Source organism: Pelmatolapia mariae, linkage group LG16_19 (genome assembly GCF_036321145.2).
Source record: "Pelmatolapia mariae isolate MD_Pm_ZW linkage group LG16_19, Pm_UMD_F_2, whole genome shotgun sequence".
Taxonomy (NCBI): domain Eukaryota; kingdom Metazoa; phylum Chordata; class Actinopteri; order Cichliformes; family Cichlidae; genus Pelmatolapia; species Pelmatolapia mariae.
The window spans coordinates 61,535,117-61,550,510 of record NC_086241.1 but is presented as its reverse complement, the minus strand read 5'-3'; the positions used below and the strand labels follow the sequence as shown (position 1 = coordinate 61,550,510).

The 15,394-nt window shown below is 40.5% G+C and overlaps 2 protein-coding genes across 7 annotated transcripts in view; both read right to left on the bottom strand.

Moving 5' to 3' along the window:
• The window catches only part of LOC134646243 (dynactin subunit 1-like), a 36,876-nt gene extending 26,081 nt beyond the window's left edge, over window positions 1-10,795 (bottom strand). For 4 of the 6 annotated variants that reach the window (XM_063500057.1, XM_063500058.1, XM_063500060.1 and 1 more), the window contains exons 1-2: window positions 7,514-7,911; window positions 847-1,098 (exon numbers count right to left, since the gene is read on the bottom strand). In XM_063500057.1, the coding sequence (XP_063356127.1) occupies window positions 847-1,098; window positions 7,514-7,546 (285 nt within the window). In that variant the 5' untranslated portion in view covers window positions 7,547-7,911. Of the gene's footprint in view, window positions 1-846; window positions 1,099-7,513; window positions 7,913-10,692 lie in introns of those variants that run through there. The other 2 variants (XM_063500059.1, XM_063500056.1) reach the window with 2 other exon arrangements.
• A 167-nt stretch (window positions 10,796-10,962) lies between these two features.
• Window positions 10,963-14,416, bottom strand: nat8 (N-acetyltransferase 8). Its single transcript, XM_063500063.1, has 2 exons — window positions 14,308-14,416; window positions 10,963-13,146 (listed from the first exon to the last, which is right to left on the bottom strand). The coding sequence occupies exon 2, from the start codon at window positions 13,133-13,135 to the stop codon at window positions 12,473-12,475; it is 663 nt and encodes a 220-aa protein (XP_063356133.1). The 5' UTR covers window positions 13,136-13,146; window positions 14,308-14,416; the 3' UTR covers window positions 10,963-12,472.
• Window positions 14,417-15,394: the final 978 nt, after the last annotated feature.

The following is a 15,394-nucleotide window of genomic DNA, read 5'->3' as shown; positions in this document are numbered from 1 at the left end:
CTGTGTGCATGGTTGATAATATTCTAGATATTCTGAACCATATTATGTATGCAGATGATCTTGTGTCCTAGTACCGCTGGTCGCCAGCAGCTTCTTCACATATGTTCTCAATGGTGTGGAACATATACACATGGTTATAGAACCAAGGAGGACAAACACCTAGTATTTCCAGAATTTGAATACTCAGATATTAATGCTGTCTGCAATAAGGTCAAATATCTTAAACATGTTATTACAGATCAAATGATGGATGACAAAGTTATTTACAGGCACAGCTGGATGATGTAAGCATAACCAAGCATCCGTTAATGAATATTTAATGCATGTACAGACAGAGTGAAGATCTCTTTATTTAGAGCATATTGTACACCTGTACCTGTTTCTCTGAGCTTGAACTGTTGCTGTGCATTAGTTCTATGTAAATAAAATGGAACTGAATTAAACCCTCGGCAACCCTGATCAGGATAAGCAGTTAAGAATATAGATGGATGGTTTCACAAGAAAGAAGTTTTAATTTACACAAAAAAAAAGACATCAGCAGCAAAAATGTTAAAATATTGTAATTTTAGTTTATTCTATCATCTCTTCCAGGTCACTGTAGTTGAATTATGGTCACATTATGCAGAATTTTGAGGGAGAGAAACTCGGTGCTGTTGCAGATCAAAAAGAATAACCAAAGACCCCGAAGCAACAAAAAAACGAAAGCACCACGGAAGACAATAAAGGAAAATATCAGCCCACACACACAGCACACTGTGCCACATAAAAGGAAAACAAAATCTCTTATGTGATAAAAATAAATAAATAACTGGGGTAAAGACATTTACTTAATACACCTGTATTTACCTGTGACTGTCTCACAAAAATCCCATGATTCTCTTCACAGGTGAAGTAACGCTTTCCCTGTACGGTGCCATCATTTTTGCCCTTGGCTTCATCCAGGATGACCCCCACCCATTTTCCAGAGGCAAAGAGGGTGGTCCCGATGTAGGCCACTGTGCCACGCTGCCCCTTCCCAATCACCTCCACCAGGGAGCCCACTTTGACGGGCCGCCCGCCCCCGTCTGAGCTCATCCTGCTGCTGCCACTGCTGGTGGTCTGGGTGGGATGAGGAAAGAAAACACAGACCTGGGCTGTTAAAACAGGCATTTATAATCAGCTCAACATCACAGGTGATTTAGTTTGAGTAGTATTAAGTGGTATTTAATGTTTAGCATTAGATTTATGTTAATCTAATGTATTTATGCTAAATACTACTGTTTAGTTTACTTTGAAAGAACCATTTTTCATATTGTGTTGGCAAAGGTTTGCAAAAAATTGATGTTTAACATTCAATAGATTGTCAAGATGACTGAACTGGTTGTGTTCTGGTTATATTTCTATATAAAAGTAAGGTTGCCAAACACTTGTGTCCTTTCGCAGTTAAATCATAGTCATGCAGAAACTCCGTCACAATTTGTGAGGGAACTTCTGAATTTCTTTAAAAAAAAAGTTCAAATGAATTTGAAATTGTATATTTGTGATTTTCCCCAATTTATCACAGTTAATCATCACATTATAACAAACAACTGCATGTAACTACCAACTTGACCCAATTTAATCTGATAGCAGACTGACAGCAAACTGACTCAGTCTTATTGTTATTTTCTTGCACTCCTGATGCACCTAAGACCCTTAGAAGAGAGTAACTGACCATGAGTGGTCACAGGCGTGGTCGCCGACCTTAACGGGCAACAATATTGCAAGATGATTGCACATGTAAATAGTAATTTTGGTCAAGTTGCTGTTTCCAATCACTGTTTTCCCTAGGGTTGGTTGGGTGATACAACAGAAGGTGCTTTTATGAGACCATGCTGCTACACAGTGGCTCACCTTTGAGGGACAGAGGACCAGGCCTCATCCTGATGCTGCTCTCTCTAAATGTCAGTGCACGCTTTCTAGCTGAGGAGGCAAACTTTATGGTAATTCCATGGCAACAAACGCCTGAGACATCACAATGCAATTTGGATGTGTGAAGAACAAAATGCACACAAGAACGTTTTCAAATTGGCTTCAGCTACAATATTTTGTAATCAAATAATACTGCATAACCCAATTTACAGAGCAATGTCCTAGAATTGATGGTGACTCAGCAGAACAGTGCAGAGAGGAGCAGATATCATTCTCTGCTTCAGCTTACTGTAAATACACACTGTCTATGTGTGGCTGTTTAACTTAAAGGTTAAACTACACAAAAACCTTTGAAAGTTTGACCAAAAACAGAAAAACAACTATAGCATGAAGACTCTTCGACAGACACTGTATCCTCTGCTGTCACTACTGCTGCAAGAAGCTGTGCTGTTATGTTAATTTGGGGCTTTTAATGATTTCTTAGAAGTGTTCATTTTCTAGAGTGGAATGATTGTACATCATACATCTTTACTGACTTTAACAAAACAAGAGTTGCGTGCACAAGTTTTTTATCCAGTTTATTTTGGAATAACTGTAATCTACGCATGTTGAAAAGTATACAGCCTTAAATATATACATAAACTCGCTCAAATCTGGTAACAAGTGGTGATGAAGGTTCTAAAAAGAGGTCTGTGTCTTTTAACTTGATAATGCCAAGCCCTATTAACTTGTCGTTAGCGATCATGACTGACTGGAACTGATAGTTTTGCTTTGTCAGCATCTCATTGGACTGCCCAATAGTCAGCACAGTATTAAAGTCCAACAAACTCAGTGAAGATCGAAGAAGGAGTACAATTGCTTGACCTGATGATCCCGATGTTATTTGGATGAGTCACCACTCTGCCTTTGTCTGGAAAAAGACCTAAACTGTTATCATCAGTTGTGGGAAAATTGGTTAGGATCAACCCAGGAACCACCAAGGCTCAAGCCTGCCATGAGCTGAAAATTACTGGAACACCAGCATCTGCCATGGTCCTGAGACTGCTGACTCAGTGTTTTTGTTTTGATTAAGAGTGTCTTATGTTTCTGATTAATTCTTGTTAAGATTTGCTAGTTCTTAGGTTTGATTTCTGTGCTCCCTCTGTTTAGTGTCTAGTCTGTGTCTCGGTGCCTGCCCTGGTCCCACATCTCCTGTCTAAGTTATCCCTGTCCTTGTGTTCCCTCTGTACCGTGTCAGTATCGGGTCTTGAGTAGGGATGGGTACCGGTGTCCGGTGCCATGATGGCACCGGTTCTGACATAAACGGTAGTAACCAGACCGAAAAGCAGCGCACATTTCGGTGCTTTATTTCGGTGCTTTTTTTTTTCCTGAGCCAATTCTAGCCAATCATTTTACGTTTCCGAGGATAGTAGGCGGGCCCAGGTTCGTACGTTCTTTTAGAGCAGAGCTACAGATTAAAAATACCCAAGGCGAAGCGGTCAAAAGTCTGGCTGTACTTCACAGCAAAAGATGCAAACTCAGCAGCCTGCAACAAGTGCTTTAAGGTGATACTGTGCTACTGTCAAAGGAGGTAACACCTCGAATCCGATGAAACACCTGGCGACGCATAGCGGGTTTTTTTTTTAAAGCCGAGAAATGCGCCGTGTTTGATAGCTTGCTGCGAGACCGAGCACCGAGCACGTCTACTGCGGGTGTGGTGCCTGTTATCGGACCCGGAGTTAGCACCATCCCCCAAGAACCCGAAGAATAGAGTCCTGGCCCCTAGCCCTGCCAGTGTAGCAGAAATGATGACGGATGATGATGGCAGCAGCAGCAGCCGTTCTTCTCTGCGTGAGTAGCTTAATGTTGTTCGTGTGTAATTTACGTTGAGTAGGCTAACCACATTATTACATTAATGCACGTAAGGTGAACTAGCAAACACCGTCGTAGTTACATGCAGCTGTCTTCTTGTTTGATGGCAGATACTCCCTTCACCCTGGCCAAAAAGGCTAAAATGACCAAAGAAAAAGTGGAAAACAGTTAAACATGAGAGGTTTTTGGACAACGTTTGTGTTTTTTCCATTGTTTAAGCACTGCTTCCAGCCAAGAGTAATACCATATATGCCCTAAAGCTGAAGAAAAGGCTTACATTGTTATCTTTTTACAAAAAAAACAGCTAAACATGAGAGGTTTTTGGACAAAGTTTGTGTTTTTTCCATTGATTAAGCACTGCTTCCAGCCAAGAGTGATACCATATATGCCCTATAGCTTCAGAAAAGGCTAACATTGTTATCTTTTTACAAAAAAAAAACAGCTGAACATGAGAGGTTTTAGGACAAAGTTTGTGTTCTCCATTCTTTAAGCACCGGTTTGAGCACCGTTTAAGCACCGGCACCGTTTCAAAAGTACCGGTTTGGCACCGGTATCAGATAAAACCTAAACGATACCCATCCCTAGTCTTGAGTCTGTGTCTGTAAGTTCAGTTGGTGTGCTTCCTGTTTTACTTTGAAAGTCTGTGTCTGTATCCTGTGTTGCTTCACTTGTCTCGTCCTGCAGAATTAGTCCCAGCTGTGTTTCCCTTCTGTCTCCCGTTTCTTGATTACCCCTGTCATCCCCTGCTTGTTGTCGCGTCGTACCCTTTCCATGCTGTGTCTTCACCTCTGTGTTACAATAGTTTTCTAGTTCTCCGTTCAAAGCTTAGCTTTCCAGTTTCCCCAGTTTCCTAGGTAATGCTTAGTGCTTTGAGTTCTTGTTTTGTTGCCCTGTATTCATGAAGAGTTCTTCCAGCAATAAATGCTGCACTTTAGTTTAACCTTCCTTTTCCGAGTCCTGCATTTGGGTCCAATCTCCTGCCTGCCACACAGCACAACATGACAGCGTCACTGTCCACAGTGAAGCCAGTTTCACGTTGCAATGGACTAAGAGCCATCTTTTGTGCCGACCAAGAAAGAAACCTCTGCTTCAAATCCACTACACATTGGGCCTGTGTAAAATCAACACCTTTAAGCTTGATTGAAATTTGTAGCTGCCCACATTAATAAATCAAACTAATTCTGGAGAAAGGTTTTTTGGTCAGACAGAACAAAGACAGCACTATTTGGTCACGACAAAAGGTATGTTTGAAAGAGTAAAGGTGAGGTTTTCAAACCCAAGTACACTGTACCAACTGTAGCATCATGCTCTAGGGCTGTTCTGCTGCCAGTGGTACTGGTACACTGAAAAAAGTGAATGGAACAAGGAAGGAAGAGGACTACCTCCAAATCCTTCAACTTCACCTCAAATCAACAGCTACGGTTGAAACTTGAACACAGTATTCTAACAGGACAATCATCTCAAACACACATCAAAACTGGTTTGGAATTAATAAAGCAGGCTGACATTAAGTTTCTGGAACAGCCTTCCCAAAAGGAAGGCAATAAACCATTTTAAAATGTAAATGAACTCTACCAATTTTTCCAAGAAACGTTGTCAAATATCCAGCCAAAGCACCTGGTCAAGGTGCAACTTGCCAAGGAACATTTAACCAAAGTGGAGGTGGTTGTAACTTTTTTTGCCCTGTGTGGAATAGAGAAAGTCCAAAATAAATTCAAACTTGTGTTCCCAGTTCTTGCTTTTAAAGTCAATGAAGATGTACAATTATTCCACTCTGCAAAAAGAACAATTCAAAGAAATAATTCAAAGCCCTGTGACATTTATGTCCACAATGAGTCGATATAAATTTCTGAACACAAATGTACATTGTGGTAATTCTAGTTCTAAACATAAACCTCAATCATTTGACTTTACTTCTTGTTTTCTGTGACACACTCACTCCAAAAATGTCCAAACAGTTAACACCAGCTGAACAAGTTTTCCAGTCCTGTTTTAGTGAGCCTCAGTTAATGTCCTCTTTGGCCTGCATGGTGATTAAAGTGGCGTCTAAGTCTACAGTGAAGGTCCTCAACAAAGGCAAAACGTATTATGAACAGTTGTCTACTCTCTTCAAAAGAAATCAACACAAGTACACTGGACTGCCATTTGTTCTTCAGATAGCAAAAGCTTAAAAAACAGTTAATGTGATTTATGGACCAAGACACACATTTTGTTAACGGGATTATAATTTCATGCGTTCAAGGAAATCCCTTTATTCAAACATGTGGCTTACCGTACTACATATTTGGTATAAGTTTGAACTTGTTAGCTTTTAGGTCTTCAAAATCTAATCAGATCATCTGCTCCACATAAAGCATGAAGCTTCCACTACATTGTGCATTATTCTTGAGTTTCAGTATTCATGAAAGCATTAAAACATAAAATCTGGTTAAACCACATGCCTAAAGGTCTTAGACAATCAGTACCCTAATGTAAGGTCACTGAAACTTTGCAAAGTATACATTGGAATGCTGTAAAGTAAGGAGCGCTTTGCACAATCACTCCAAGAATGTTAATGGTCATAAAACCCTGGCTTGAAAAACATATTTAAAGTATAAAGTTGGTGTTTCAATGATTTAAAGGCACGTAGCACTCACCTCACACTGGATGAAAGTTACATACATGTATCTTTATTATAAACAACCATAGCTCCTCACACATAAAGTCAGACAGCCACTGCTGATATTCACTTATGTGGCAGCTTTTATTCAAAGCCTGGATCCCCTTAATTCTTTAAAGTCTAATTAACTCCTCTTATAATTCATGACCAACATGGAGCGAGACATTTTAACTAGTCATGAGCAATAAATGATGCTTCCACAGTTTCTACGTCACAGCTGAGTCCTCGAAGCTTTTACTTAAAGCGTCAAATCACTTCAGTCTACATGGCTTCACAGGGCAACACAGCTCAACAATCTGCAATCACACATCCATCAGGGGATTATACTTGATGTCATAATGAAAAACTTGAAAGCTAACGAGTCTGTAATGATGTATTCACCGATGTTCAGTCATTGCTTAGAGCCGTTTGCCATGTGCTGGAGGCAGAAGACCCAAGGAGGGCGTGCTGAATTATTTAGTGCCACTCTACTCTTACAACACACGCAAGGTTCGCACTGACTTTAAAGCTGACATAAGATGAAAAACACGCATGTAGGCTTTTGATTGTCAGCACGATGTTTTATTTAAGCAAGAAAAGCTGTCATATGCGTGCTTGCCACAGACCGCCTCCATATAAGTTAAAATCCATACAGTCTAGGAGCTATTTTTGCTTAGTAAGCTGACATGTAAGATCACACACTGATGTCATCCCTCCCATTGACAGCAAAGTCGCCTGACTCAGACACGGATGACAAACAGGAAGTCTTCTGGGCTCATGGATTGTGTGTTTAGCTGATAACAAAAAGCGAGCCAACTACCTACCTACTAGTTCACAGGTCGTCAGAGTCAAGTCATAGCAAAGGTATGAGCTCTCAACATCGCAGCAGCAATGTTGATATTGCCCCGGAGGGGCATTTGAGCCGAACAAAGAGGCGACAATTCAGACAGAGGAATGCAGCAGTGAAATGGATTAGAAACCCTCCTATTGAAGGCAGGAATTGACAAGGAGGAGATGACAGAGTGAAACAAATCAAAGAAACCTTACAGAAACAATGGCCCGCTGAGCAGGACAAACTTAAACGACACTCAGACCGTTCATTCAACTACCTTGAGCGCATATATATCCACTCACCCGGGTGTACGTATTCCTCCTAGTGTGTGACATGATTTCTGGTTGCCGAGCCCCCCACTCAAAACTGCCAGTCTTGACTGAAAGAGCGTGTTATTGGGGAGAGCGTCAGCCAGACAGAAGGGGGTAGAGGAGAGGGGAGTGGGGTTCAGTGATGCTGCCGGAGCGTCTCCCTCTTCCTCTCTGTCTCCTCGCAGAATCACACCATCCCTCTCCTATTGCTCACAGTACAGCCCAAGCTCCCAAAACTCCACCGTCCCTCCTCTCTGCTGCCCACAAGCCAAAGTCTGCGGGAGCTTTTTCCACCCTATCAGGAAGTCTCTGCTGGGGAGGATGCTGCCAATCCAGCCCGCTGATTAAAGGTGCCAAAGGCGAACAGCAGCGATACGAAGAGGGGAAAAAAAATAGAGCCAAGCTGGGTCTGCTGTGAGCGCATCAGCTGAGGGGCAGCACTGCACTGTGCTGTGTCTAAGCTGGCTTCTGCAGGAGGGAGGGTGGTTTAGGCCCAGACAGTGCTGCTGGGTCCTAAAGCCTGCAGACAGGCTTCTCAAAATAGACAGCTATTATTCCCGTGCATGCCCTCATTATTTAGGATGATGCAGAGGTTCAGGCTTGTTTTTTACTTCTTATCATGAGTGCACTAATCAAAGGCTACTTTCAGCCTCAGCAACACAGACTTTTAAGGTAAAAATTAATAATACTGACTCAAGTTATGATTAATCAGTCAGGGAATGGGGGGAAAAAAAACATACGGGGTCATAAATACATCAAAAGAAAAGGCTGAAATTACACTAAACCTAATTTCTCGCTGCACTGCAGCCTATAATGGATTTCCAGTTTTTTTGTGTGTGTTTTTTTATTACAAAGCATTCCACTTTCTTTCATCTGCTAGAATGAGAACTGGGAGGGGGGAAAAGTCAAGAAAAAACAGGTGCTAAGCATTTTTCATCCAGTGGGAGGTGAACCAGTTCAAGTTAATCAACTGCTGTTTCATTGTGGTTGAACACAAAAGGTCCAGGTGATGCTCCATAACACAGCACATTGTAAGCAAAAAGCAGCAGAGGTTGCATTAGGGTCCAGCCTAAAACTGTGGCCCATCACAGAGCAAGGATTAGTTCTTTTATCTGCTAACTGCATGGCTGGAGCTTTTCAACTCCCAGTCCTCTCTGTTTCTCTGCTGTCATCTCTTTGCAATGGAAGCAAGCGCTGCAGAGTTTCTGTGTAAAAGCTTTCAGCTTAGAGGCTGATGAGAAACGCTGGAACACTATGCACGTCAGCAGCAGAACACAAGGAACCCAAGCCTTCAAGAGAGGAGAATATTTTTCCTTTCAAAATAATGCAGTACTTATAAAGCTTCAGCAACAAAGCATGGGCCAGGATAACAACAAAAACCAGCCAAATATGCAATCCACAGACTAATATTTCAGCTGGGGGATAGCTGGGGATGTTTAGGGACACAAAACAAACCTCTGCAGTGTCTTTGCACCCTTTTATGCAAATGATGGAGGCAGAACCAAAAAACGGGGGTGTTGGGCATTTGTGGGAAGAAATAGAGAAGGGGAGCCTCTTATCTCTCTAAAGACTAGCAGACAGCCTAATTCAAAGCTCGTCCTCCTTATAGAAGATGAGGGTGATGGAAGAGAAACTGAGAAAGAGGCGGTGCTGCTGCTTTGAGCCCACTCAGACCAGCGAACGGGAAGGACGCAGGAACAGAGGTGACACTCTGGGATTTTAAGCAGGAAAATTACAGCCACACTGCACCTCAGTCTGTCTGTCTGGGAGGAACAAATCGATATCACTCAACAAGGTAAAAACGAGCATAACTATTGCTCCAAGACAGCTTTTATTTAGCAGAAGCTTGGCTTATATGACACAAATTTTGCCAATATGGACACAGCAGCTGACGGTCGACTGAAAAAGAAACTGCAGCATCATCCAGGTAGAGTTTTAGAGGTGACCATTTTTAAAAGGAGACACTACGTTAAAGAAAAGAAACTAACTGAAATAAATTGAATAAATAATTTGTTTATTTTAGGTCAAGAAATATTGAGGTTACTGTGATTATTTTTAGCTTGGTTTATTAATCTTTATGTGAATAACAAACATAATTAATGGACTTGAGTCATTGAATTATACATTTAAATTGTAATCAGTGTAGTTGAGCAGTGTCACTCAAGTTTATTTGAAGTGAGATTAAAACAGCAGATGTGACTATGCAAACCTTTTTTCAAACACTGTTTTTAAATGTGTCTAATTGCTGGAGAATACTGGGGGAATTACAGCCTGTAATGCTTGCATGTTAATGATATTCAGGATGGTCTCATCACTGAGCAATGCATACAAGAAAAGTAGGTCATCAGTTGAATAGTTGTGTAAAGCCAGCACTTCATCCCTGTATGCATTCAATTAGAATTTGAGTGCATAAAACACAAAGCACCCTTAGTATAAACTGGTATAAAGTATTTATAGTGTGCATGTCTATAGTCTGTACCATATTTTTACATATGTAATCTGGTGCCATCTAGTGTGTATAAAATCTACTGAAGGCTGAAATTCTGCTGCAATAATCGGGACATACAATGATATCTTATTTATACATGTATTACTGGGAAAGAATTAAGATACTAATACAGATTAAAATAATAACTATATACATTTCTGCGTATTGCTTCTGCTGGTAATCATAATAAATCACAGCATGGGTGTGGCTGAAGCCCTACGGGACATTTTCTCCCGACAGATTAACCAAACTGGATAACAAATTAAGAAAAACAATCCGGATTAGAAGATTATTTAATTTAACCGAGAATAATCATCCCTTTAGGATTGGATATCGACACAGCCGCCTTAATCGCAAGCAAGGCTCATTACACTTGCCATGTTCTTCATTATTAGTCGTTTTAATGTGAGAACATTTAATTTTAACAGCTGTAACTAATACTAAACCTTAATTTTAACGCTCACATTTGGTGCTGTCAGCTGTCAGGCAGACACTCCCTGATCAGCTGCTAGCAGCAACGTTCGTTAGCTTCCTTTGGCAATTTCAATAAATGAATAAAATAATAATATCCAAGAGATAATATTAAGAAAACACACAAGCTTATAGTTCAAGACAGGTGTGTGTGTGTGTATTCTGAGTTAAAACCCCGACGGTCAGATGATAAATATGCACTAAAACCTACCTGTTTACGTCAAAATATCCGGCTAACCGCTCCGCTTCGTCCCTGACAGGCTACATCCATCCATGGAGGTCTGGCCGGACACATCCGTTCCGAGGTGGCCGAGCTGCTGCCTGACTCAGCCCGCCTGACACAAACTCAGGGGCCCGATGAAAACTTAGGTATTTAAACGAGCTCAGCAGCACAAAGATGGCACGGTTTAAATAATTACAGACTGAGGCTATATCAATAAAAAGAATGAAATAACTTTTTAATTTAAATTTTGCCTTTTTCTGTCATTTTTTGTGCTATTTATCGTGGAATTATTTTGTACTTATTTCCTGATTACAAGCAAGTACAAAAGTACCTTATATCACAATTTAAGTATAAATTTTAAATGAAACAAAAATACTCTTCACAGCTTTAATTACTTTTAAGGAATATGATGCCTGACACAGGTGAGCATCACTGAGGTGCTAGTCATTTACAGCGAGGCAAATAGCATGTAAATTAAACCTAAACCAAAGCAGTGACCCAAAATATCTGTTTGGGTTCTTCACTCTGCGGCCACAACATCCTCCTTGCTCACAGTAGACACTGTTGGGCTGAACAGCTGTCAGCTTCCTTTTTGGGCCTCCAGCAGTAAAATCTATAGTTTCAACACTCTGCTCAGAGGACCATAGAAATAAAGATGACTTCAGGTAGTTTTTCCATGCATAGAGGTATTAAGTGATTTGTACATATATGAGTGTATTTCTGGATAAAACAGAAGTAGTGCATGCATTGTAATAATTCACACTACTGTGCAAAAGTCCTAAGCTACCCCTCACTTATCTATATTTTACTCCAAGCAGCCAGACTATCTTAACATTTTAAAGAGGGCCTTGAGGAATACTTCTTCAAGTTTTCTAAAGCTCTTTTAAAGTTTTCTGTCGGCATTGACTGCTTTTTCGTGTATTTTCAGTCCAGTCTTGGTACCTGACCAGTGGAAAAGTGGCTGTCAAGGATATGGTATGGCAAATGATACAAGAACTGGACTGAAAAATCAGTGGTAACAGGTCGATGGAAGTGATGGAGAGATTATTCCAAATTTGAAAATGTTTCTTCAATACATATATGGATGAGGCAAGGAGAGACATGCAACAGTGAGAGTGTAGAGCCATCTGTTAAACACAGTGGAGGCTCTCTCATTGTTTGGAGCTGGCTAACATCTGGTGATGTTAAAGATCTTGTCAAAATTAATAGAATTATGAACACAGAAAAGTACAGTGAGAGAAATTTATAACCAAACTATTATGAATATTTTAATGACACCAGAGATTGTTGTGGCCAAGTTACTAAAAGGGCCTCTAGTGATCTCCTGTATTGGATCAATGCATCACAAACTGAGCAAAAACAACAGATTTGAAATAACACTGCAAAAGTGATCACAGCTTTTGTGTTCAGATGTATACATTTATTGTTAAAATCATGTAGAAGTTAAATAAAATGACAAATCAACACAAAACCCTTAACAAAAGTTGAGTTTTTCTACTTTAACATTTTGTGGAACCAACTATTTCACACACAAAAACCCAGTAACGATCTTGTGTGTGTTTGAAACAGGAGAAAACACAACTGGACCAGCTCTACAAGTGTTGAGTAAACACACCCCCATCTCAACCCCCCATGCCCGACCTGTCCAGAGTGTTTCTGCCTCAATCAAATACATGCTGGGAAAACACAGAGTGGAGGAACTAGATAAATGTGTTGTACTGCTGCCCTGTAATGGTTTTCAGTGTTTATATTTGATTCAGTCCATTCTTCAGTCCTGCTGTAAATCAAGTCTGTACTCAAGCAGGGTGAAGTTTAGGATTTTGGCAAGAAACTCTGGAACGACAAACTCTCTTATCTTTTTGTAGCCCATGTGCTCATACAGCTTCTGAGCATCTGTCTGCACCACAGAGGTCTGCAGTATTACAGCTCCGTAACCCCTGTCGCGAGTAAATTCAGCCACTGTTCGACACAGAGCCTTTGCGATGCCCATCCCGCGGTGACTGCGGCGGACCGACATGCGTTTCAGCTCCAAGCAACCAGGAGCGTTCTCAGCAGGGAGACAAGCCACCGAACCCACTACCCGGCCATCGCTATCAGCCACCCAAAAGCACGAGTCTTTCCCTTTCAGGTAGGTCTCACTGATGTTGTTGAGGTCCTTTCTGAGCGAGGTTTCGATGTATTTGTTGAACATGTAGACAACCATCTGCCGGGCTCCAGCCAGGCAGAAGGTGACGGCCAAAACGGGAAGCAGGAAGGACTTGGAGCTGGTCATGAGAGCGCAGAACATGCACATGAGGAGCATCTGGGTTAGCGGCTGCTTCAGAACGTGCACAAAGGATGAAGGCACGTGCTCACTCATCCCCAAGGTGAAGAGCTCCTTCACAACATCAGCATCTTCATCCTGAAACTTCCGGATCTGAATGTTGTCCATGGCTCGTTCAGCTTTTCAATCACAGAGGTAAAGACATGAGAGATGTCAAAATACAAGCAAGGAGCAAACAAATCAGCAACACACAATGACCTTTTACACTCTGACAAAGGCTTTCTTTATCTCAGGCGAAAACAATCATTTTCTGTAGTAATTAGTGGTAGTAAAGACATCTAATCGTCAACACTTGAATGCAATTCCATTTATAAAAATATATATCTTCTTTGCAGAAATTATAACCTAAAAATACAGACACCAATATATTTTCAGTGAGATAATACACTCAACATCCGCTTTATTAGGTACACCTTTCTAGCATCGGGTTAGACACCCTTTTGCCTTTTGAATTGCCTTAATTCTTCTTCTTTGGTCCATGTTGACATGACAGCATCACACAGCTGATTTATTGGTTGCACACCCGTGATGCAAATGTCCTGTTCCGTTTCCTCTTTTTTAAGACACAGCTGATCACGTTGTTTCAATAACTCTTCTGCACAAGGCATATTTTACAGGGTAAAACAGCCGTGGCACTTGAAACAACAAATGTAATCTCCACATTTTGACTTTATTCTCAAAATAAATGTTGATATAATGAAACCCTCCGTCTTATGGCTTGATTTATTGTAATGTGGGTACAATAACAGAGTCATTAAGACACTTGCAGAACAGGTCTCTTCTTTATTTCATATGCAACCCCTTTATAAATCCTGTTGACTGCAGTCTATTTACAAATACAAGCGAAAATGTCGACCATCACAAATACTAAGAAAACCCTGCGGACTTCAGTGACTCGTAAAGTATGCATCAGAATAAACAGTGTAAACATAAATAAACAAACTCGGTGTGCCTGGAGTTGGAAGCTATTTTAAAAATAAAACCGTTTCATCTCTGATCGAAATGTCCATTAAACACACCTGAAGGCACATCACGTGAGTTAGCCCAAAACCGAAATCAGCTTTAGTAATGCTAACTGTCCGCTATTAGACCCGATATTAGACGGGACACACGTTCACATAATAAACTCGTCGTGTCCTTTCAGAAAAGGTGAATAAACAATCCAGATTAGCCAACAGAAGCTAGCATCAGTGCTAACCTCGCAAAAGCGCTGATGATTTGACTGCAGTTCGCTCTGATACTTTCTGACTCACAAAAACCGCAAAATAAATGCGACTTGCCTGTTTTATGCCAGCCCTTGAAAGTGGAGTCTAAATTCAGTTTCCCCAAGTCAAAAACCCCTCATTTCGTTTGGCTCCTAAACTACTTCCTCATGTCTACCGTGCTACATTCAGGGATCGTCGGAAGAACCAGGAAAGCTGGCGTGAAAGTGTTTTAGGGTTGATATTAATACGTTGTATTTTTACTGTTACTGTTTTTGGCTGTTGCTGCAGCCTTTTTGGAGATATTTTTCCAAAAGCGAGACACCATAACTGTCGGGTTATACCTATATAACTGCATCAAAGCGTATTTCTCCTGTACCATAAGCATGAAAGCAACACGCATTGCTTCCTGATTAACACTGATTGGCCAGTGCATTTCTCTTTTAACCTTATTATAATGTTGGGTAAAGTTTAAATCTTTACTTGTAATACCATTGTAATATCACAGTTTTGTAGTGGTGCACTGCCAGATTTCCTGCTACTTTTCCAAACAACTTCACTACATTACAAGGATAAATAGTATCCCTATCCTTCTCTGTGATGAAGTTGTATTGCAGATTCAGAAGTACACTGCATATACATGTTACTGCTTAAGAGTATTGTTTTGAAGACTCACCTTCATGAGTTAAAAAAATTAAGATCTCCTCACATATCAACTATGTATACCCCTAATATGCAATATTCTTCTGCTCAATCACTGTTTGTATCCTCAGATACACATATACTTGTGTAATCAGCATTTTATTTTGTAAATTTCATCATTTCATTTTAAAACATTTTCGTTGCAAAGTAATTTCTTTTTTAAAAGTGTCACACATATTAGGATAATCACTTTTTATTTCATTTTTGAAAATATTTGAATGCTTTATTTAACAAAGACAGTGAAGAGAGACAGGAAATGAGGGTATTTAGAGGATGGATAGGGGAGCAGACAGCCCAGCTAAACAGGAACCACCACTGAAGGTAGGGGTGGGCGATATAAACGATATACGATAGAAACGATATAGATTTGGCCAACGATAGAGATTTTGACTATATCGCTCTATCGCGATAGCGCATGTTGATGATTCAATTCAATTCAATTCAATTCAATTCAATTCAATTT

Bases quoted from the DNA above. Each gene is read 5' to 3' on its own strand.
- nat8 (XM_063500063.1), bottom strand. From the start codon at position 13,135: ATGGACAACATTCAGATCCGGAAGTTTCAGGATGAAGATGCTGATGTT.